At 45.7% G+C, this 25,516-nt stretch overlaps 1 protein-coding gene across 1 annotated transcript in view; it reads right to left on the bottom strand.

Annotated features, from left to right (window-relative positions):
* Positions 1 to 25,516, bottom strand: part of KRT222 (keratin 222) — a 299,136-nt gene that overhangs the window by 192,235 nt on the left and 81,385 nt on the right. Inside the window, exon 3 of the mRNA XM_078645497.1 lies at positions 1,531 to 1,613. Coding sequence (XP_078501623.1) covers positions 1,531 to 1,613 — 83 coding nt within the window. The remainder of the gene's footprint in view (positions 1 to 1,530; positions 1,614 to 25,516) is intronic.

The raw sequence follows: 25,516 nt of genomic DNA, 5'->3' as shown, positions 1-25,516 counted from the left end.
CCTCCTGCCTGAGTCAGAAGATTGAACCTGTACCCAGAACACCCAGAGTGAATCCAAAACTAGTCTGCTGCCTCCTGTTCAGAGCCACAGGACCATAACAGGCTCCCACCACCTGAACCATCCCCCAGATCCAGCTCGGGCTAGCCCCTGACCCCCAAGTAATGCCCCTCAGGCCCTGGAACCTTGGTGTGGCCTTATTAGAGCTGAATTGCAGTTATTGGGCCCTTAGTGACTGTGCACGGTCCTGATGGAGCCAAAACCTTTCGCTCACACAGTCTACCAATGTGAAGTTCCGGCAACCTGACCTTTTGCAGTATAGCACCAACTACTCATGGGGAACACCATTGCGAAAGCTCCGGCTCACTAAGACGACAACAGGATCTTCAAGCTACAGTGACGACCATTCGCGACACCAGGCCTGCTCTTCATGGGACAAGGACAATTGTCCATGAAACTTCCTTGCTCCTAGCAGTCCCCTCACCAAAAACTGTACTCTTTGCACTAGAGTGAGAAGGTACATTTTCAGTGGCACTAACATGATCCCTGTATCAAACCCACGCTCCATCATGGTCAGCCAGAACTTGTGACTTCCTCACGGTTTCATACGACCAGATAGCTGCAAGTGGTGATTTGGGCTTTTTAGCGCTATTTCCACTTAAATCTTTACAATTGTCTATCTCCACTTCTAATGATAGGATCTTTGTTGTTTTGGTGGCAACATATTTATTAAACCTTGCTCTATTTTTCTAATTTGCGATGGTTCATGTGTCTTATTTTCACTCATTGCTTGCTTCAACAAATGTAATCTTTCTGCTGTTACAATAACATAACATAAATAAATCCAAATGCAAAACATACAACATATATGAAAGGTTAAATTTAGGGTTTGATGGAGAATTAAGACTAGGTTCCTTGCTCGGGTTAGGTTCTATGCTGGAGACCGGGTTCTGAGTTGGATGTACGTTTAGGTCCAAGGTGATAACCATGAGTAGGGCTAATTTGGGAGTTGGTGGTTAAATGCCATTACATTTAATTGTATCTCTTTTATTTTATGGTCATTCTTATGTCAATGATACATTTAGATGTAGAATATTCTCTGCTGACGTGTTTTTTTGTAAAGCTATTTCTTTTTATATATCATCTTCCTCCATAGAATAGATAGATACCAGCTTCTCCCATTAGAGTTCATCTTGTTTTACCAGACTACTTCCCAATCAAGAACATCTCTTCCAGCAGACAACCTATGCCCTTGGTGGAGTTTACCTTCCTCTTGTAGGCAGTACCACTTCTCAAAAGATCAAACATCATACACCTCCAGACGTACATTTATTTTTTGCCGATGACATCCATACTTTGAAAACCACCCCAATAAAGAGCTCATTGTTAGATCATGATCCCAGGTCAACATTATATCACACTTACATTTCTGCAGACGAGCTGCAGTTGAATTAAATTCAATTATCTGTGATTCCATCTTGTACCATATCCCCAACCATTCTCTAACACACACAAGAAAAACAAAAGAATCACCTTTGCTTCAAGGTATTGAGATCCATTTCTTTACAGTGGATGTCCATGGCAAGACTTGCATTCTTCATCTTAGCCTGCGAGATCTGAAAAATAGATGGTGTGTGTATTTATATGATTGATATCTAGACTAACTCACTCTTTGCTAATGCAAAATTGGAGTTCCGGAGCGTAACACATGACTACATGCACCACGGTGAAGATGAGAGAATGGATACTTGTAAAGCATTCCAAACATCCTATTCAAAGAAACTTGAAACATCTTCCCCCAAGGTGATTGCCCTCTACAGTAATCAACATATCATTTGTGGAGCAAGAGGCTTGTTGAGTGTTTTATAGTGAATATTTGTCATTGCAAAATACATTTATGTTAGTGCCATTTAAAGTAATATAGGAGAACCAACATATCACAACACGTCAACTGGATTGCCTCCAGGCAACTCCTGCAAGATTAAGGTATGGCTTCAGTGTATTATTTAAAGAGGAATTTTCTACAGCTGTTTACCTAAGGCAATCTACATGTTTTCTACAGCTTCTCTGTTTACTATATTCAAAAGCCTAGCTATGCTTTAAGGTAATGAGTTTATTCCATATGTGTAGGCCATTTTCAAGGTGTGCTCATGAAACAGGAATAGAAGCCCACATTTAAAGATTGATGAATGTCACCAAAAATGCCTTGTCTGTCATCTTTACTGTTACCTCATGTTGTATAGAAACAGAGGAACCATAGGGTTGGTACAGTCTCAGCTGGCTTCATCCGTGGAAGCCATTCACCTGGTCACAATTCTGCCACTGATCACCAGGTCACCATTTCGACCACCCTTCTATATTCTCAGTCCAGTCTTTCTCTGCTACAGAATATTTTAAGAACTACTGCATGCTGCTTTGGTCGTGTTATATCTGTTGAGGTCATTCTCAAACTTGTTCTTGAGGGTATTGAAAGCAGCATTCACTGAAACATCGCCAATCCTACCATCATTTTTGTAAAGCGCTCTGAGATCCTTCGGGATCTTGTTCGCGCTATATAAAACTTTATAAATAAATAAATAAATGCCACTGGCAGCACAAATGAAATAATACAAGTAGTTAGCAATATTTGGCATGATGATGTGTATTAATAGTGACCTTCTAAGTGCAGATAGATTTAAGTATACATGGAGGATAGGAGCACATTGGACAACAACTCTGCCCACCCTCTGGGACCAACAAATTCAAAATGTTTGATAGTGAATGTGTGTCTACCTATATAAAGTGCTTTAAGTCCTATAAATCAATGCACATGTAAACCACTCTTTGAAGGCTGTTATGATGACACACAATCATTCAACCAGTTTAAATATTCCTATGATACCACCTTTGTGGCAGGGGTCTTGGCCAAACCGCCCTGGCAAAGAGGCGTTGAAATGTCTTAACAGTTCTAGTAGCTGATTTGTACATGAATCTGGGGTTTAAAATTGCCTTGTCTGTTGACTATTGATTCTTCTGCCATTTTCTTGTACCCATCATATTAGGTCTACTCCAGCCGTAGGTATAGCTGTACAGTTAGCCTCATGTACTCAAGGTCATCGGGGAAAAGATTCTCATGTAGAACAGAACTGGCTTTCCCAGCCCCCCCCCCCCCCCCCTGAAACGTATGGCACGCGTTTAAGAGTTGGACGGTTCAATACTTTTTATTGACTAAGCAGAAACAGAAGATGTAAACTGGCTGCTGGGACTGATGACGTGGGTTTAGTTGATAGGGAATGTGTCTGTGTGTAAATGGCCAATGTTCTTTGCTATAAGAACCGAGAAAGAATACAGCGATCCCATCACATAAGGCTGACCTCTGTAGTGTGAAGAGAGGTGACTTTAGTGTACACTGACTGCCTCATGGATATGGTCTTTGCTATGCTTCAAAGTTTAGTGGGCTCTGATCATTCGCATTTTCTCATGTTGGTTAATTGTGAGTGGAGACGCAGTGAAACGGAGATGATTTAAATTACCTAATCATTAATTCAAGACACCTAATGTAACACTATACACATACCTAATGGGGAGAAAGCCACATAATTGTTTAATACAACACTGGTTATTGGAGGGCTGTAGCTTAACATACAGCACATACTTTATTGTGGAGAAAGGTGGTAAAAAGGCAATATTGATCTTAAAGATTACTGCACCTCTGTCTCCCCTTTCAATTGGCCAGTCGTGGTGAGGGATATTGTAGCCTCAGGTCACCAGAGTATCTGTGACAACTTCTTGATGAAAGCTGCCCCTGTGCCCACTATTTGCAAAAACTCCAGGTTTGTAGACAGAAAGAAGTTGTGTAATTCCAGCGCGTGTTTTATACCTGTCCATGAGCAAACAGAGACTCAAGATGGTGAATCCGCTTCCATGCGTGGTAAGGAGAAGCGGCGAATAACTAGTCATGGTTAGGGTGTAATAAATAGAAAGTTTTGAAGATGCTTATAATATGGATGGGTGTGAATAGTTGTCAGGCCTATTTATGGTATTGGTGTGTCCAGGAAGATGTCAAAGGAGTGTCTGACATAAGGCTGGAGCCAGCAAAAGCTAAAAGAAGGAATACAAAAAGGCATTGCAATTGACCTGGAAAACCTGCAGGCAGCATCCTGCAGCAAACAGCAGCTAATGACACAAAGCTCATAGCTGCCACCGTTGCTCAATACTCAGTGCTACAATACTTCTGGTGCTTTAACTTCTTCTAGGAAATCCTGGGAAACCTTATCTGAGAAGGTAAATAGTATGAAAGCACAGCACAGAGATTCAAGACCTTCCCACCAACTACTTCAGGAAAGTAAGTCAGGGAACCCTTATCTCCTTGCTGCCCGTTTTTTAGAGACTGTCCGCAGGAAGGGAAAGCCTGCATCACTTGAGGATTCCTGAGGATTTCCGAGCCTTTTTTCGTCACCCTTGACCTCGCAGCCCCTCGCACACAGGAGGTTGCAGACTCTGGATCAGCTGAGGACAGGAGGTGCGGGCAGGTGAGCAAGCCGGCGGGGCTGCGAGCACGCAGGCAGGGACTCCAATGACCAGGAGCCCCTGCGCGCCCATCTAACACACCTGGGCTGCTCTCCCCGCTGGCCACGCCCCCCGCCCTCCGTCCTGAAAAAGCGGCGGTTTGCTGAACAGAACGGAACCCTTATCTCCTTGCTGCCCGTTTTTTAGAGACTGTCCGCAGGAAGGGAAAGCCTGCATCACTTGAGGATTCCTGAGGATTTCCGAGCCTTTTTTCGTCACCCTTGACCTCGCAGCCCCTCGCACTCAGGAGGTTGCAGACTCTGGATCAGCTGAGGACAGGAGGCGCGGGCAGGTGAGCAAGCCGGCGGGGCTGCGAGCACGCAGGCAGGGACTCCAATGACCAGGAGCCCCTGCGCGCCCATCTAACACACCTGGGCTGCTCTCCCCGCTGGCCACACCCCCCTGTACGCCAACCAATAAGCAAGAGCCTATAGAGTATACATAGGACCATTGTCCCCGCTCAGCGGGAGCACGCCGGGAGAAGCCCGGGACAAGGGCGGGACCGTCTGCGGCCGTCCGCGGTCGGACAAGGTTGGGTTGGGCCCAGAGTCCTGGTCAAAAATTCATCTTTGTTTCATACAATTTTGTTTTGTGTGGTATCTAGCCGTATTGTATTTAATAGAGAGGGGCCTCACTGGTATTTTTTAGGTGGCATAGTGGTTGTATTAATATTTATATTATATTTTATCTTTATATATCATCCCACTTAGCTGCTAAATATGGCATTAAGATCTGGGAAACAACGTCTAGTTCATATACAAACCTCCAAGGGTGTTGTTTCTGGTCCCCTCGATGCTTTTATCACTAGAGCGACGGGAATCCTGGAAAAGGAAATTGAAATGGTAGAGCATAGATTGTCCCTGGATTTAGTTACCGGGAAGCGTTCATCAATTGGGTCCCTAGCCCATGTCAAAAGCCCTGTAACTAACGCAGCTTTTAATTGTATTTCTACTACAGAGACAGAGGCGATAGTTCATGTAGACGGAGATGGAGTTATTGTATCCCCACCCTATGATAACAGGGAACAGAACCCAAACACTAATCAGACAAGCTATGAGGACAATAGCCAGTATATTGAGGATGACGAATGCAGCCTGTCTGATGCATCACAATCTTATGTCCCCACACCCCCCAGCGTGTCCAACTTGCCACAAAATAGCATAAACCCAACATCCCGGAAAAGAAAACATGTTTCGAGTCCACATGGGGAAAAGGTCCAAAAACAACCCAAAATCGATCTTACTAATAGTGTGAGCTTATCTCTTTCCCAGCCCCATCAAGGTCTCCCAATGGCGTATTGCCCCTCATTAGCTCCTTCTGGGTCATCAAATCCTTGCCCAACCTGTCTTAGCAGCGATGATATTTTATTGGCTAAGATGGAAGCAATGTTAAAAACCATATTGCTCCCGGTCTTAGAGAGAACAAGGTTGATGACCGCTAAAATAGATGTATTGGAATCAGCTGTCAATACCAACTTGGGTCTTTTGCAAAAACTAACAACACCTGTTACTGGGATGGGGGCCTGTAATTCAACCTGGGGCACAAATCCACGAGCGGGAAAACCTACTGTGAACCCAGCAGGGATTTCTGCTGTTAATAATAACAAACCCCTACCAGGGGTAAAACCTGCTGCCACTTTGACCACTGTCAGTAGAGCTCCCGCAAAGGATATTCCAAGGGATAAACGCCCACTAACTGCTAATAATGCCCCAGTGAAACATCCCTTGCCGAACGGCATGTTAAATCAAGTAAATAAAATGGTTAAAGACCAAAATAATTCCCAACAATCTAGGTCTCAGAGGACGGATAACCGAAAAATACGACCAACACCCAGAGTTAATTTACCACCAGAAGCGTCCCAATACACCATTGTTTTAACCGGGGTGGCCCCTTTAAAAGATGGCACTAAAGAGACCCAAGGGGACTTGCGGAATAAGGTTATATTCTGGTTAAACAAACATCGTCCTCTCCCACCCTCATCCCCCACCGAAATCCTCTATGTAAGGAGAGTTGATTGGGTGGGTAAGGGTTCAAAAGATTTAGAAGGGGACTGCATTCTGATTTCTTTTAAAGACCCCTGGGTGGTGGACAGAATTCGAAGGAAAGCAAGATTTGCCCGTCTAGGTGATGTTCAGACCCTGGACCTTGGCTATTTCTACCCACACACTCACATTAACTATCCTATGGGCCCCAACCAGTGGAAAACGAGAGGGGGGAGGTCTCGAGAGCCGATGACACCTTACCCCCAACAGTACCCCCCGCTCTTTAACCATTTTGAGGTGCTGTCAGACTTAGAATGGATAGATTGACTGTGTGCATCCAGCCTGTCATCTAACCTGTTTATTGAGAACGGGGAAGTAGTACAATATCCACCCATCTCCGTTTTGGAACTAAATATGGACCACCAGCCTACGCCCCATAAGAAAACTAGAATATCGGCTGCACCAGTTGGGGATAGGGCGCCGTTTGTTAAAATAGAAGAGAATAGTGCCAGTAATAGGCCAACAAGTGTTAGTTTACCTAACTCCCATTCCCCTGGCAATGTCAGTAATAACCCTGTAGAATCCGATACATTGATATCTAACATTGTGTCCTGGAATGTAGCTGGAGTAAAGTCCCGTCTGGACTCCGAGGATTGGTTGGAGTTCATTGATAAATACGAGGTCGTGTTACTACAAGAAACCTGGGCTACAGCACCCATATACAAAGCCGGGTTTATAAACTTTTTTAAACCCGCAATAAAAAGTAATAAAGGGCGTGCATCAGGGGGACTGACAACGTGGGTAAAACAGGCTTGGGGTTATTCAGTCTCTGAATTATATGTGGATAATCCTGATATTTTGGCAATTAGGTTGCGCAAGGCAGGGGGCCAGGATTTGTTTATTATTAATATTTATTCTCGAGGCCTTCCCGGCGGCCGATGCCCCCAGCTGATAGGTGTCCTAGACAACCTTTTAACTGGCTGGAATAAAGGAACATCTATCATGTTAGCTGGTGATATAAACTGCACTATCGAGCCACTTTATCTGCCTGAGGATAACTGGGGGTTTGTAGAGGACGCAACATGGAAAATCCCGGAACTAACGAATCAAACACCTGTTAAAGCAACGGAGGCCGCCCTGAGCTGGACTGCTTTCTGTCTCACCTGGGGATTAAGGGCCGTAAATGGTCGTACCAAATCGGACATTGGCGCCAACTTCACATTTGATAATGGTGTGAGAAAAAGTCGTATTGACTATATTTTTTTAAAAATGGAACTTTGGAGCCTAATTGTTGATATGAAAATTGTTATGCGTCCGGAAAGTGACCATAATCCCCTGTCTATGAAACTTAAAATGTATAATTTGATAAGACTGGCTGAACCAGATCCTAAGGGGCAAGGGGTTTTAACCTTATCAAATGATCGGAGGAGATTGAAATGGTCCACCATATCAAGTGATGTAACTATACAGGCTAGTATAGAAAATGTGGTGAAGCTGGCATTAAATAATATGAGGAGTGATGTTGTTGGGAGGGGTCATACTGAACTAGATAGGATTATGGGTATGCATGATAAATGTTTTATCGAGCTTAAACAACTTCTCTCGAAACCCTGTAAGAAAGGTACTGGGCATTTGCAAGCCCCAAGAGCAAAATGGTACAACAGAGAGTGTAGGGAGGCCCATAGCTCTTTAATTGAGAAAGTCAAATCCAGAAACATGAGTGCAGTAAAGGTGGCTAGGCAATGGTACAAAAGAGTACAATGGGAAGCAAAGAGGGCGTGGGAAGATGATTATTGGGTGGATCTTTTGGATGCCAGTAAGTCTAATAATCAGATTAAATTCTGGGACATTGTCAAATGTGGTAAGGATGGTGACCTTCGTATCCCATCCAATCATGTATCCCCTGAAGCCTGGCTAAATCATTATTCTTCCCAATTTTGCTCAGAGGTTGCTGATCCTCCGCCCACACTGAATCTGTTACGTGTAATGCCCCCTTGTGATGTGATCATGACCTTCACTGAAACAGAAACGGAAATAGCTTTAGGCTTGACAAAGCGGGGGAAAGCCCCTGGATTGGATCAAATTCCAGCTGATCTGTTTAAGGCCAACACAGCCCTTTGGGTACCTTATTTAACAAATATAGCTAACGTTATAGCGAGAGGCGCCTGTATCCCCAAAACATGGAAGGGGGCTGAGATTCTCCCTATACATAAAAAGGGAGATAGATCAAACCCAGGCAACTATCGCCCGATTAGCTTAATTGATTGTTTTCAAAAAGTCTTCGCTCGCATGATCCTGGCGAGAGTGCAGGGGTGGATGGATCTTGAAAACATACTGTCCCCAATGCAGGCGGGCTTCAGATCTGGTACAAGTACCATTGATCAGGTGCTGCGCTTCTGTATGATCTTTTGGAAGGTTGTTACGCTTGGCGGTGGTACTATCTTTGCTGCTTTTATAGATCTGAAGTCAGCCTTCGATTTGGTACCGAGGGGAAAATTATGGCAGGTTCTGAGGGACCTGGGTATGCCGGGTGAACTAGTTGAGATGATTATTAGACTACACGACGAGAACTACGCCAGGGTAAGGTGGGGAGCACAAGGTCAATTTACGGACTCGTTTCCAGTAACACGAGGAGTTTGTCAGGGGTGCGTTCTCGCTCCCACTCTTTTTTTACTCTTTATTGACCAAGTAGTTAAATTTTTCATGTCCACCCATACCGATGCTCCATCCTTGGCGGGGACTAAATTTCCTATGTTGATCTTTGCCGACGACACCCTACTCCTCTCAAAGACCCGGGGAGGCTTACAGCGGGCCTTAAACCGTTTTGAGGAGTTTTGTAAAAAAAATGACCTCCAGATAAATGTGGGTAAAACCAAGTTTATGGTTTTATCCAGGAAAAAACTAATACGTAGTAGCGTACAAATGAGTGGGGTCAACTTGGAACAAGTTGAAACCATGACGTATCTGGGGGTCACTCTGGACCGTCATCTGTCTTGGAAAGACCAAATAGCGACCCAGCAGTTAAAACTCGCCCAACTGACTGGATGTCTTCTGCGCGAGCAGAAGAAATCCATCACAAAACGGGTTATCCCTGCCCTGAGAATATATGACACCAAAATAAATACAGCCACACTTTATGGGGCAGAGTTATGGGGGTTTATGGATCTTTCGAGTCTATATAGAATTCAGTGTAGATTCCTTCGTAACCTGGTAGGGTTACCCCAATCGACTCCATTGACCCCTCTCTGCCATGATATGGGTTGTCCTCCAATTACGGACATGGCAAGATATAGAGTAGTGTCTACTTGGAGGCGCTTATGGACCTCTGAGGATCTTGTACTTTTTGCAAAAGAGCTAGCAGAAGTGAAGGCCATGGGGGGTTCTGAGCGAATCCCATGGCTCCGCTCGGTGAAAAAGAGTTTGTGCGACATGGGCCTAACTCATCTGTGGGTGTCTCCAGGTATTAATACTTTCCCCTCGAAAAAGGAATTTAAGGATTTATTTTGGGCCTCAACCCGTTTTTCCCTGGTACATGCTTCAAGTTCTGAGGGTCTAACGGGGCGTTTCCTAAGCTTTAAGCTGGATCCTGCCCGCGAGACCTACTGGGATTCTATTACCAGGCCATTGGATAAAAAATTGTATCATCAATTTCGGGTGGGCTCATTACCCCTGAATTCCTTTACTTCATCTTGGGGCAAAACCTCTTCAAGCTTTTGTAGCTGTTGCCCTGATCGTAAAGAAACCGAGGGTCATTTACTGTTTGCTTGTCCTCAATATACAGAACCCCGCTCCAAGTGGTTAAAACCCCTTTTTAAACGATTACCCTGTAGAAAATCCTCGGATGCAATATGGGCCTTAAAAACAAACACCTCCGAAATCATTGTGATATGCCTGGCCAAATTTTTAGGCTGGGCTTGGGCAATTAGAGCCAGAAGGAACTCAACCCATTCTTAATCATATCCTGTAATGTTTTTCTTGTGTGCTTATTGTATTTCTAGACACAGGTTTACTTAATGTCTTGTGTAACTTATAAATGCTTAATAACTTTTTAGTTGTGGTTTTAGCCTTAGTGTAAATTTGGTAATATGTTTAAGTTTGGCTTTACATAACCGCTCGTATGCTGTGGTGGTTTTTTGATTTGTTCATGAATGTTCTACTTTGTCTTTTATGATTTTATCATCGAAATAAAGACATTAAAACCTGAAGTCAGGAGCTCAGGCGGCAGACAGTCAAAGATGACACTTGACCATCAAGCTGTTTGTTTATAAGTGCAGGAAGCAATTTGTGCACTTGCCAGCAGCAAAACGGCAAGCATTGATGGCTTACCATCAGAATTTTCTAAGTGTATGCACCCGTGCTGGCACCCCTTCTGGAAACATTATATGAACTGCTGTCACTGCAGTGGCCCTGCGACCTACACTGAGTGACGCCTTACTCATCTCACTTACTAATCCATGAAGAGATACACTTGAGCTGAAGTCCTACAGACCCCTTGCACTGTTAAACATCGTTTACAAAATCCTGATGAAGATTCTGGCGGATCGGCTGATCCGATTGGTTATGCGGTTGGTACCCTTGGACTAAAATGGTTTTGTCCCTGGCAAGAGCACATCTTTGAAAGTACGCTGTTTCTTCCGGGTATACTTGCACATGCCCCACAGCAGTATCCACATTTGGGTTGCCTTGTTTTGAACCTACACAAGGCTTTTGAATCTCTTGAATGGCTCTTCTTATTTGAGGTACACACCCGGTACGGACTGGGACCCCAGTTCCTCGGACTGGTTAAATTAATGTAGACTAATCCCACGGCCAGAGTTAAAATTAGATGTCATATTTCAGATCCCTTAGTGATACAAAGGGGCGACACCCGGGATGCCCATTGTCCCCTCTCTTAATGTTGTTGGCACTAGAAACTTTGCCACATTTTTTTCATTCCAAGGGCCAACACTGGTGGATCCCCTTGGGAGACGGTACACAACAAGCAAAATGCCAATAAAGACGTTTTTTTTTCTTTTACTGAAGCTACCCCGTTCATACTTTGATCACCATCTGGAGCATTGATCACCCCCCCCCTAGATAACTGACAAATCCTGGCATATGATACATCCTACTTACACATGTTGCTGCCACCAGGACCTTTGAAAGAGTTCCTTATATATTGAGCAGCAACATGATTTTACTAGCAGCGCCTTAGAAAATGTAAGCACATGCTGATATCTATTGAGATCAACCAAGCATAGAGCTGCAGTACCCTGAGATACAAAGTCAGCATTTGTAATGATATGGTATCGCTGCTTCATACAAGGGTCTTCTTTGCAACCAATGTTTCAGCTGGACACACAGTTTTCTGATGGGGATATGCATGTGTTTGCTGCTCCAGAACAATAGAGATCCTGGGCATCATGCAAACCATGGGATGAAGTATTATTCACCAGATCTTCAAACAAGCATTGGTAAATGCAATAGGTTTCACCTATGTCACTAATAATATTTTTTGTGTGTGCAAGTTTTAGCTTGGTGAGCAGTTCTGCAATATAAGCTACTGAAACTCCAAGAGTGCACTCGCACACACTTTACAGCAACCCCATACAAGTGTCAATTAACACTCCTGCTGGTCATAGCTCACCACGGGAAACATCACTTACAACGCAACTTTTACCACGCGATGCTTTTACATTGCAACTTTTACAATGCAAACCATTACAACGCATTGCGCTGGGGGGCGCTCTAGGATAGGGAATATATTTAATTTACTATCCAACACCTTCCCTACTATCCACGGGGACTGGAGTTGGAATAGTAAATTAAATAATTCACTATCCAGCGCCCCAAAGCACTATGCGTTGTAATGGTATGCGTAGTAAAACTCGCGTTGTAAAAGCATGCGATGTAAAAGCATGCGTTGTAATGTCGTACATCCCTCACCACAGCAAGTGAGTGCCCGCATCTCGAGGCTTCCTCAGGATTATCTTGGCAGATCCAGTTTATATGCGTTTTAAGATCCTACAGGTGTTTCATAATATTTTTGAGCAAAGTCTCAGACTCTCTTCAAGAGGACTGGCCCAGTCACTCACCCAGCGATTTGGGAACAGTCTACAACCAGTTTGTGAAATCAAATCCGCTGCACCAATTCCAATGACCTTATATGGCATGAGGGTGGGGCTGAGGAGATTGGGAACTTCAATAAGATTTCTAGGGCATATTTTTCCAGAACAAGATCATGCTCCTGAGTCAGAAATAAAGACTCCTTAGACCCTGGACCATGCAATTTCCATCCAACAATATCAATCAATGCAAAGAGGATGACTTCCACTTAGCCATGCTAAATCAAACTGACACATTTGTAGTGAAAGAGGCCCAAACATGATGATCTTTGAATATGTACCCCACTAGATCTAAAAAAAAAAAAAGAATCATTAGGAAGATCTGTAATAACAGCAGTCAGTCATTCCAAGAAGAAAAGGTGCCTTTGGCATGAAACATGTAGTTATATCCCTCCTTAACAATATAACATGCTCGATTGTCAAAGTGTAGGCCCCTATCGATCTTACCTATTGTACCAAAGATAAAAGAAAGTCTAGGGTAAACTCCCCTCCAAAACGTCTTGGACAGCAGCCAGTATCGGTACGGCCCTAGCCTTGACTCAGCCTTAATCGATATCAAGAACAGGTTCCTGCAGATCTGTGATCAGAAGCCTTTGGTGTGGCTTCATTCATTGAACCTGTAGGCTGCCGTTCATAAGATGGACAACAGAGCACTTCTTGATAGACTGGATAGGAGTTTTGGGCTGAAAGGAACAGTCAAGGCCTATTCCAAGAGGTTATCCTAATATATTTTAATCTCAAACAAAGGCCCTCAGTTGGAGGGTGCCTAGCTCTCACGTTACCCTCAAACTCTTTAACAGCAATATGATTCAACTGACTATGGTCTGAAGGGCGTACAAGCTGCCTCTCCATATGTATCCTAAAGGCACGCTGCAAGTTATGCTGCTAGCTTGGAGAGAAATGGTGCAGACTGGGTACACAGCAGCCTTAGTAATAGTTTTAGATGAGTCTTTCCTAGCAGACAGTGCCACATGTCTCAGGCAAGCAGACTGGATTGGTTGCAAAGTCATTAGTCTATGGTCGTCATGGTTACAGTATTCTCAGACCAGGATCAACCCTCATTAGACCTACACTACAGTATATGGTTTGGATGCTGTTCTGGCTCGTTCTACTGGGCCCTGATTGGGCAGTGAACATTACACCCTATGCATGCACTTCAGCAGAGCCCTGGCACTCACCAGAATTTGACTCACGTCACGAGAAGGACTGATGAGGAATGGTGTGTTTCCATGCAGAAGGGTTCTTGGCCCTTGTACATGCTGATGCAAACAAGCGAAATCTAGTGCTTAAACGTAACTTAAAACGTCCCAGGCACCTCAGGTTTTCCAAGCAGCAGTCTGCTCTACCAGCCTTACCACGCCGCGAGCAGCATGCCACCAGCACAGAACAAACCTGATCTGCTACTACAAAGAAGAACTACAAAGATCCTAGCTTAACCACACATGCCCATGATGCAACACTTCAGATCCCCAGTGCTGCCTACCCATGCACATATTTAAATTCAACTGCTCAAGGAAGTCACTCCCTGTGAGGCTTTAACTGAGTGTCTGACACGGATGAGTAGCTGTTGCGTTATATAAATTCTTGATTGATTGATTGAGCGCGGGGAGGTTGTGCTGGGCATATGCGGAGATGAATGTGCATGGGGAAATGGAAGCTGCACTTGATCATTTGTGGCTATACTTACGTAAGAGGGGTGGAAGGCTTTACGGGATTTTTCAGTCTATGTTTGCACATTGTGAAGCCGTTCTGGGCTTTTTGTGGCCATACCTGAGCCTTGAGAGGATGGTTGTTCGTTTGAGGCTATGGGGCACTGGGGTTACCTCACACAGGGGGAGACTGACAGATGATGAAAGCTAAACTTCAACATTAAGAGTCTGCAATGGGTGTTTGAGGCTAAACCTGCATGCATGAAGACTAGACTGGGCACTGAGGCAAAAGATACAGGGGATGCTGACTGGTCACTTGAGGTGAAACGTCAGCATTACGAAGCAACACTGGATATCTGAGGTGAAACATCTGCATGCGATGGCCACACTTGGGCATTTGGGGCTGTGCTTGGGCCGGGGAGGCTGTGCCTGGGAAACTGGACTCGCTGTAGGGCATTTGAGGCAGTCCTTGGCTATTTGGAGTTGTGCCAGGGATTTCAAACTGGAACCTGGCATCTGAAGTTGTAACTGGCCATCAAACATTTTACTTGGAACTATGATCTCTGGCATATAATGGTTGAAGTTGAATCGGTGATAATTACGCTCATGGTATATCACTAATACATCACTGGCAGCATGACAGCATCCGAGTTAATAAATGAGCTGATAACTAGTTAGCCTATTTTCCGTTTATGTAAAATTGTATTATTTCATTATTCTTTTACTTACTGTGGATTATTGTTAACTTCAATGATGTCACTTTCTGTGATGTAATCCGGGACAAAACATACTTGTTTCCACTACCTTTGATGTCATTGTGTGGTAGAGGCCATTTGAAATCACATCCTGTGATATCGTCAGTGTAAAAGGTCAGACAATGCCATTTCTGCTTCTCCAATTTCAATGAATTGATGTCTGCGCCCACTGTGGGTGGCTTATAGGAAGGCAGAGGGCCTTTAATAACTGGCATGAAGGGTCGGTATGCACCTAGAACTTCCACCCACTGAGGTACAGTGTTCTAAATTAAACAGAGAAAGACAATAAGACACGAATCTGAAAGTTGGCGGGCCATTATTGGCCCATCGCCACTTCACTTTCTTCAGCGGAACCCCCGACTCTTCTAATTAAGCATCACTGCCCGCACCCGTGGGCAATACGGACTGTTAATTACCCTCCCTATGGATACAGCAGCGACCGCTACAGGTAAGAGTGGTGAGGCCAGCTGAGGGGGGATTTCGAGAGACGGCCACGAGGGAAAATTAATTATTTATTTAATCTTCCCTCGCGGCCGGCTCTCGAAATTTCCCCTGAGGATATGGGATCGCCCTAATGAGGGAATGGAAGTTAAAGGTTGTTTTTTAACTGAAGGACAATAGCAATATTAGAACCCTGACCCTGTCTCTTAGCAGTACATTCATCTCTCCGTGTTTGAGGGCAGAAAAGGCTCCTGTCCTACAACACAGCAGCGCACCTTAGGATCTCTTTCCTCATAAGCCCTGTCTATGTCTCTCTGCGCCGGCCACTCCTCTTCCTTCACTAAGGGAGAATTGAAGCGAAATGCTCAGTACATAAAATAAACATGTCTGTTTCACTTTAGTTCGAGCCTGGGCAGCGCATGCGCTGCTCTGCAACATACTGTACTGGAGTATGGAATAGAAGTCCCGCCCACTCTCTGCCCATATTTGTCATTGGCTTGTGTCATTGTCCTTTGTAAAGGCTGGCTTCTGATTCGTTAATAGGCTTGTTAGTCCCTCCTTAGTACCGCCTTGTCTACATTTGTAACCTCCCACGAGGACTGGCCCTTTCACATCGGTTGTTACATGTGATGTCTTTTTAAATCTGTAAGTACTATTTTCTTTCATGAGTTTCTCCTACTGCAGGCACGACATGTTTTCCTGCAACATCCAGTGCATCATGTGCCCTTCCACTTTCTGAGCAGCCCGGGACAATGGCAGCCGATTCTTTGAATATGTCTTGCATTTACAAGAGTTTGAACTATTGGCATTGTAAATGACATTGCCTTTTAATTATGTGTCAATTAGAAAAACAGATACATAAAAGTCATTGTCAATTACAATGCCAGTAGCTTAAACTCTCGCAAATGCGAGACCAATCGCATTGCAAATGCTTGTTTTTCTACGTTTCACGCAGTTCGGACTTCCATTCTTCATGAGTGAAGGAAGAGGTGTGGTGCCGCGGCCAGGGCGACTGACGCTGGAATCTGGGGACCACGGTTCGATCCCCGGCTCCGGCGGCAGGTTAGCCCAGCACCATGTGACTCTGGGCAATAGCTCGCTTAATCTTCCCGACGGCCCCCAGCGCCTAGAGACCCTTACGGGTGATTGTGCGCTTTACAAATGTGGACTTTACTTTACTTTAAGGAAGGTGAGGAACCAGCACAGCTAATCAGAGAGAAAGGCTCATGAGGGGAGACAGCCAGAGGTGCACTGTTGTGGTGATGGGAGGAGCTATTTCGCCCCTCGCGGAGGTACACATTTTAAAAAGTCAGCGAGGCAGGCGGTTGGCAGCTAAGGAATGAGCTCTGCCCGGGACTATAACAGTAGTCGTCGTCCGCAGAGGGAGCACTGTGATTGGCTGGCCAGTTCTCAATATTAGGTGCAAATATATGATATGTGCTATTACGGTATATGTACAATTGGGTTTTACCCCAAATGATAAGCGGAGGCTGGTTATGGAGGGAAAAGGCTTTATTTAAACTTCTAGGGAAAAGGAGCTCCGGGAGCGAGGTCTCCGCGTTTTGCGGGCTCCGCGCTGTGTCGGCAACATGGCGGCTGCGTGCCGCGTCATCACGTGAGCGCTCAGCAACTAGAGCGCACACACTACATATCTCCCTCCTTTATTGAACCACAAACATGAGAACATGCATAAAGTCCCAGAGTCTATCTGCATACATGCTCATTAACTTCTCCCATCTCATAGTCTCTGTATTTCACCGGTCTTACCACTGTTTTGCCAGAGCGGGTACATCTCACCGGGGTAGCTGGAACTTCTTCTGCTTCATCTTGGAGAGCTCTTGATCTCCGTCTTTCACCACTCACAGGGAATTCCCTCGGTGATGTTTCTCTTTGGTTCTCCCGGTGTACAACAGTGCTTTGGTCATCCCAATTTCTTAGTAGCTCTCCTCTCACGTCTTCTCCCACGTTCACTGTCTCTTTTCTTAGTAGCTCTCCTCTCACGTCTTCTCCCACGTTCACTGTCTCTTTTCTTAGTAGCTCTCCTCTCACGTCTTCTCCCACGTTCACTGTCTCTTCTCTCACTGGTACCGTCTCCCCAAGGGATTCATTGAGAAGATCACTTTCCTCCTTGGTCCACTGCAGAATCTTTTTGCATTTGGACATCCTATCTTGTGACCACATCTTTCCATCACTCAGTAATGCCGCTCTGCTGTAAACCTCTTTCACTTGTAATGGAGCACTGAATTTGCTATCTCCTTTCCTTTTCAGCTTGGCCTGCTTGACTCGGACCCACTCTCCTCTCTCCATCGTCTCTTTAGCATTGCGTCTTTTGTTGAAATGTTCCATGTAAACCCTTTGTGCTCTTTCCAGATTGTGGTGGACCACTGCGGGAGACCACTTGCTCGTGACCGTGCGTTCCTTCCACACCACATTGTCCCTGGTGAAAGGATCCCGACCCCTTAGGATTTTGAAGAGACTGTATCCTGTGCTGGTTGGAGTGATCCTATAGGCCCACAATGTGCTTTTCAGTTCTTTCTCCCAATTCTTTCCAGCTCCTATTGCCGCTTGCACTGAGACCATGATGACTCTATTGAACCGTTCGGCCAATCCATTCCCAGCGGGATGATACACAGACGTGTGCTTGATCTTGATTCCATTCCTGTTCATACAGGCGTTCCACTTTTCTGATGTAAATTGGGGTCCATTGTCACTTAGTATGGAGCGAGGAATTCCTTCACTTAAGAATATTGCTGTGAGAAATTGCAGCACTTTTTCCGTGTCCATTTCTTCCTGTATGTCTATCTCCGGCCATTTGGTATACCTGTCCATGAGTACAACTACATACTTTGGGATTCCTTGGGCATCTAATACCGGACCAAGAATGTCTATCGACAGCTCTTCCCAGGGATTGACAGGGTTGGCGAACTTGCCCAAGGAGGGATGCAATAAGCTTTTTGATTTATCCGCGTTTTGGCACTGCATACACTCCCTTACGTGCCTTTCTATTTGGGCATCCATCGCTGGCCACCAGTACGTTTGTTTGGTTCGCAGTTTGGTTTTCACAATGCCCAAGTGCCCTTCATGTAGGATGGCAAGTAGACGCGGCACCAACATCGAGGGAGGAACTACTTTGCCTCATCTTAACAAGAAGATCACTTGGTCACCAACAGATAGCTCCTCACGTACTTCGAAGAACTTCCTGTGCTTCGCCTTTAAATGTCTCTTTTCTGGCCATCACTGGAGTACGAATTTCTTCACCGCCCTGAGGTCATTGTCATTCTCATAGGCTGCCTTCCATTCCTGCGCACTTATCACTTTCTCGTGGTCCTCCATGAAGGCCACACTGATGTTCTCTTCTTCGGTGCCGTTGGTGCTTCCTCCATGGCTGATGCTCTGCTTAAATAATCCGCCACCTTGTTTTGTGTTCCTGGAATATATTCAACATCGTACCGGTAGTCCAACAATTTCAATGTCATCTTTGCTATGCGGGGGGTTGCATTCGCGTGTCCACTCGATGTGAGTACTTTGATCAGTGGCTTGTGATCTGTCCTGAGCCTGAATCTCGTGCCCCAGAGGAATTGTCGAAACTTCTCCATGACCCAGACTGTTGCCAGCATCTCTTTTTCTACAACACTGAACTTCTGCTCCATGGGTGACGGGACCGGGATGTGAAGCTGAGGGTGGACACCTCCCCTTCCCTCGTTTCTTGCATTAGGACAGCTCCTAGTCCCTTCTCACTCGCATCTGTGGTCAGTATGGATCTTGCCTGTTGGTCAAATCCTAGTAACGGGACTGCTGTACATATGTCCTCCTTAATCCTCTGGAATTCTTCTTGTGTCTCCTCTGTCCACTCAAAAGACGTTCTGTCGCGTAGGAGTTGGCATAAGTGGTGCGTCTTCGTGGCCAAATGGGGCACAAATTTACTATAAAACTCGGCCATCCCTAGGAACAAGCGCACTTCTTCCTTGCTCCTCGGTGGCGGTGCATCCCATATGGCCTTGGCGTTGGATTGTTTGGGTGTGACACCCTGATCACTGATTTCATGGCCCAGGTAAGTGACCGACGCCATTCCAAAATTACACTTCTCCCATTCAGCTATGAGGCCATTAAATTCCAAGACATGTAACACCTGGAGCAGTTTTACATTGTGGTCCGCTCTATCTTTGCCCATTATCAGAATGTCATCTTGAAAGTATTGTACCCCTTCAGTGTTCTTAAACAACTTGTGCATCAGTTTCTGAAACACGGCCGCTGCCGACGCAAGGCCGAACGGCATCCTGCGGAACTGGTAGCATCCAAACGGGGTTATAAATGACGTCAGCTTGCGGCAAGTGTGGTGTAGGGCTATTTGGGGATATGCTGAGGTGAGGTCGATGGTGGAAAACCATTTCACTCCCTTCGTTTTGGACAACATTTCGTCGATTCTGGGTAGCGGGAACTTTTCAACTATGATGTTCTTATTCAGCTCCCTCAGATCCGCGCATAGGTGCACTTTGCCATTCGGTTTTCTCACTACCACCAGTGGTGCCAACCATTCTGCACTATTTATCGGCTCGATGATCCCATTATCTTCCAGCCTCTGTAATTCTTCTTGTACCATCTCCCTGATAGCGAAGGGAATGTTTCTCACCTTGTGGCACACAGGCTTGGCGTCTGCTTTGATCTCTATCTTGTGGGTGAATTTCGTCAATTTTCCCACCTTGCCTCCAAATACTGTGGGAAAGTCCTCCTTCAGGCTGGTGACATTTGGTTGTCGCCCTGGACTGGTCATCAACACTTGTGTGGCTCCTCCAGGATCCAACTGTATGCCCAGATCGCCTTGGTCGACCCAAACCAGGACTGAGGGACCTTTCTCGGCCACATATTGCTTGCACCTCGCACTGCGATCCTTGAATTCGAACTTCAAGACTCGATACCCCACCATGGGGATTGGTTCTTCTGTAAATGTGACAAGTCGTATATCCGGAGGTTCCAGGTGAGGTCCAATATGTTGTTTGAAACTTTCTTCCCATACCTTGCGTTGTACTATGGTATACGGTGATCCCGAATCTGCCACCATTAGTATACATACACCCCCGATGGTCATGTCACACTGCGGTTTCTTGGATCGGGCGCAGTCAATACCTAGTATTTGTTCTTCCACTTCTTCTTCTTCCCCGTCCAGTTCCTGTGCGACATACATGACCGCCGAACTCCTCAACTTGCGACAAGGTCATTTTTCATAATGCCCTATTAATCCACAGAACATGCATTTGGCATGGAAGGCTGGGCAACGTTTATCATGAGCTGCGTGGGACTGGCTGCCGCACCGGTAGCACCCATTCTTGTTGTCGCTTGGGGGTTTCTTCCCTGGCGATGGTCTAGGCGTCCATCTAGCCAGGGTTTTCTTGTCTCTCGTCTCTGCTTTACCCCTGTCCGGCGGGTCCGCTTCGGTGATTATGTTGACCATAGGCCTTGTGGTGGTTTCCTTCTTTGCTGCCTCTGCACATCTTTTTGATAGTTCAGCTTTCTTCACCATAGCTATGACCTCCTTCAGGGACGCATCTCCATTGACCCAAAATTTTTCTTGGATTGCTGAGTTCGTGGTGTGCATGAAAATCTGATCTTTAATGAACTCATCATGTAGAACGCCGAACTTGCATGTGATCGCCATGCCACTATGTACTCATCAATGGACTCTCCCACTGCGTGCTTTCTCTGTTGGAAGTTGTACCTATCTATGGACGTGCACACCGCCGGTCTATAGTGATTATTCAGATCTTCAATTGCTTGTTGGAATACATCGTCGTCCGCTGCTTGTCTTGACATAGGGACGAGATTCTGGAACACTCTAATGCCTTCCGGGCCTAGGTTATGGAGCAGTATCCTCTTCCTTCTCTTGCTGGGGAATGCTTCACCATTTTCATCTTCCAGCGCCTCTAGGTAGTTCATAAAGTATTCTCTCCAATCCTCCCATTTCATTGTGGGGTCACCTGGCCGGGGTAGAAAGGGGACCGGTGTAGTGAGTGAGGAGGGTTGGGCGCACATCTCTGCTCTTCTGTCTGGTGCTTCTCCCTCTCCTCTGGGGCTACCTGGTGCACCCTGTCTGTGTTGGCGCGTGGGACTCTGTTGGGGTGCGGATCCCCCCTCCCCCCGTGCTTTGCTATGTCGTGTCTGCTCCACCAGAGTCCTGGTGGGAGAACTGGTGGCCTGGAGTATGGTGGCTGGTGCTTAAGTGCCCTGCTGGGTGTCTTGCCTCCCTGCTGGTTTTCCCTGGTCTGGGCTGTCCTACTCACATTGGATGCTGCTCTCCAGCAGGGTCCAGGGTGCCTTGGAGACTTCCTCTGCACTGGTCTCAGCAGTCACACAGGGCCTTCACCGCCTGGTTGGTGTACTCTCGGGCGCTGTCTGTTTGGCTGCCTCATGTGCTCCTTGCTCCAATTTGTGGGCTGGTCTCCTTCCTGTGTGGAAGCTGTGCTGGTGACTCAGCCTCACTCCTCTGCCGCACTCCTTTCTGCCCTTTGCTCCCCTTTGTGGCCCTCTCCAGCCTTGTGGTTGTCTTTGGTGGGTAACGGGGGAAGGGGCACCACCTGGGCGTCTCTCCGCCCCTATCCTGCCCTCGTCGCCAGTTGTATGATTGGGTTTTACCCCAAATGATAAGCGGAGGCTGGTTATGGAGGGAAAAGGCTTTATTTAAACTTCTGGGGAAAAGGAGTGCCGGGAGCGAGGTCTCCGCGTTTCGAGGGCTCCGCGCTGTGTCGGCAACATGTCGGCTGCGTGCCGCGTCATCACGTGAGCGCTCAGCAACTAGAGCGCACACACTACAGTATACAACTTTTAAAGCACTGAACTTCAAACTGAATCACCCTAGCCCTTCCTGCAACATCATGGTGAAAGGCGAATCTGTGACAATTTTTCCCAGAACAGTCTATAGTGGAGAAATTCCAGATGTGTGTCCCATGTCAGCACCTGTCATATTTCTATCAACTACTGTTTTTTTCCACTTGTCTTTTATTCAAAGATTGCACAAACATCACAGTGCAGATTGCCAACAGAATCACAGAGCAGTCTAATTAAAAACACATGGTACCTTGCATTACACCGGAATGACATTTCTCCCAACTATTGTTACAGAGAGAAAAACGTGATAAGTATTTCAGCCTGACCCCACCCAACAAGTCAAACGCTAGACTGGGTGTTATTTTTATCATTCCTCCTTGACTGCTCTAAGTGCAGGGTGTATCTCTGAGTGTTTCCTGTATGCGGGAGCCTAGAATTACTTGCCTGAGGCCGAGAGTTTGTCTAAGATTTCAGGCTGCGCTGTACATTTGAGGCGAGGCCGTACTCAGTCAACAACAGAGCTGCGTGATGACGTGGCTTCTTTCTAAACACTCAGCTGGACACATGTCAAGCACCTATGGCTCTTAGCTTATGTCCACAAGTCAGGTGTACACACACCAGCTGGGCGAGGGGCCCAGTGTGGCGGCCTCTGTTGCTTCAGTCATTATGTGCGCACCGAACAGTTACCTTTTATCCTAGATACCTACTCATTAAAGTACCAAAAAAAGAATTCCGAGTAAAGTATATGGTGACCACTGTGCTTCCTCTAACATGATAGACCTACAGAAAGGCCAGCAAAGCAGTGCCATGGATTAATCACGGATGGTCCTATTTACAAAAATACACACACACACATATATATATATATATCAACCCCTCTCTGGGGAGAGGAGGGGTTGGCCTAACGGCTAAGGCGCTCGACCTCGGACCTGGGGATCTGGGTTCGAGTCTCGGTAACGATGCCAATTACCACCTGTGATTCTGGGCAAATCACTTAATCTCCCCGTGCCTAAAAAAAAAATGAAAGTAACTGGTGCTATGTAAAGCGCTCTGATAACTGATTCGGTTCGGTTCTAGTTCGCGCTATATAAAACTCCCAAAAAAAAGATATATATATATGTGTGTGTGTGTATATATATATATATATATATATATCATGCTTTCTTCTTCCACACCCCTGCAAATGATGAGGGTGGTCTTTTTTTTCCTTCCCACACTTTCTGCAGCATGTACAGATAAACAGTCCGAGATGCACTTTGAAATGTTGGGAAATACCTATATTGGTACACATGAGTGAGTGTACATCAGCCGTTCTTGGAATTTCTCCGCCCCTCCTTCCCAGACATACATCTTGGGACGCCAACAAGTGACACTTAAGGAAACTTGAGAGGGCATAACTTATGCTCATATACCTAGATTACACCCACTATTACACCGTCATTTCACTTGCTGACCCTCTGTCAATACAGTGTAAGTCACACAGGAAACGTTTACCTTTATTTGCAGCTATAAGTCAATCATAAATCGCAAACTGCCTTTATAAATTAACACAATGTCTTGTAGTGTTTGATAAGTGTAACCGTATCCAAAACAATGCCACACTCAGAATCTACAGACCACTTCCTATCCTACAGTCCACTACAATACGGTCACCAGATGACTCTATGTCACAAGAATCTCATAAATCCAGACATGGAGTTTTATCTAACAACCAAGTGCATTCTGGTAGTAGTAGTCTGAGTTCATCTCAAATGAACTAAATTGACTTAATTTCTAGAGTACAACTATTGTAATAAGGAAACACTAGATTTCCAAAGGAAAGCGCCAGCCACTCTGTCCATTGTGTTCCAGGTAAGCCCATATCACCTGATACATTAAAATCTATAAATGTCTCTAGCATGCAGTGCAAGGTTTTGCTCTCCCCTTTAAAAATTGAAGGCCCGTTGTCATGTCTCAAATGTAGAACTGTGCTTTGGGCCTCCTCATTGCCACCCCCAGTGCACTCCAGTGTCATTCTCCAGCCATCTGTGGGGAGATAGTTCGTAGGAGGACTTATTAATGCACGGTTTCTGAGCAAACAAACCCAAGAAACGTTCAACTTGCCAATGGACTCCAGGCTAGACTTTTTGTTCATTACGGCGTCATGGCTTAAGGACTGGTGTAAACCGGACATTGTAAATGCGCTTCTGCAGGGCTATGCCATCGCTAGACAAGATAGAATAGAAGCCCGTGGAGGAGGTCTCATTATAATTGTTTGAGATACCTTCCAATGTCAAACGTTTGAGCCAGGCCCCTCAAAGGGGCAGAACGCCTAGGTCTCTGCCTCAAGTTTAGCCCTTCGATATCCTTTGCAGATGCCTTAATTTATCGACCTCCTGGTTCATGCTCCACTTTTTTAACCTCCTTGGGAAATGTCATCGCTCCTCACAGTACTGTGCTATGTGTAGTTCACAATTTTTAATTTTTTTTTATTATTAATTTATAGAGCGCAAGCGAATCATCCCCGGGGGGATCTCTCGGCGCTTTGAGACAGCAGGTACTGGTGAGTGTGCACCTCTAAAATAGCCATGTCTTTAAAAGTTTCTTAAAGCTGGATAGTTCGCCACAGGCCCTAATGTTCTGTGGCAGGTTATTCCAGTGGCTGGCAGCCTGATAAGAGAAAGCTCTCCCACCCATCCTTGCCTTGTGTATTGTCTGAGTGCACAACAGGTTACCATTGCTTGATCTCAGTTGTCGGGCTGGTTGATACCATATGAGTTTGTTTCTAAGATAGGAGGGGCCTTTCCCCTGAAGTGTTCTGAAGACCACGCAGAGCATCTTGAAAATTGCTCGTTTTCTGACTGGGAGCCAATGAAGCGGGTTCAATAGAGGGGCGGAAGGGGTCCGCGCCGGCTTGTTGAGTGCCAGACGGGCTGCTGTGTTCTGTACCACCTGTAGCCTTGATAGAAGGTATTCCCTTACTCCCACCAGCAATGAGTTACCATAGTCCAGTCTGCTCACCAGGAGCAACTCAATGAGGGTTTTTCTTGTTGAAAGGGGGATCCAGGGAAAGATCTTCCTAAGCAACCTCAACGTACCAAAGCAGGTGCCAGCCAAGGACTTCACCTGCTTCTCCATCGATAGTTTATCATCTATCCTGATGCCTAGGTTTTTATCCCAACGTTTGGGCCCTGGGGCTTGTTGGGAGATTTTAATCTCCATCTGGAGACTTGTAAAGACTC

Source organism: Lissotriton helveticus, chromosome 5_1 (genome assembly GCF_964261635.1).
Source record: "Lissotriton helveticus chromosome 5_1, aLisHel1.1, whole genome shotgun sequence".
Lineage (NCBI taxonomy): Eukaryota > Metazoa > Chordata > Amphibia > Caudata > Salamandridae > Lissotriton > Lissotriton helveticus.
The sequence above is the reverse complement of the archived record's forward strand: the minus strand, read 5'-3'. Positions and strand labels throughout refer to the sequence as shown.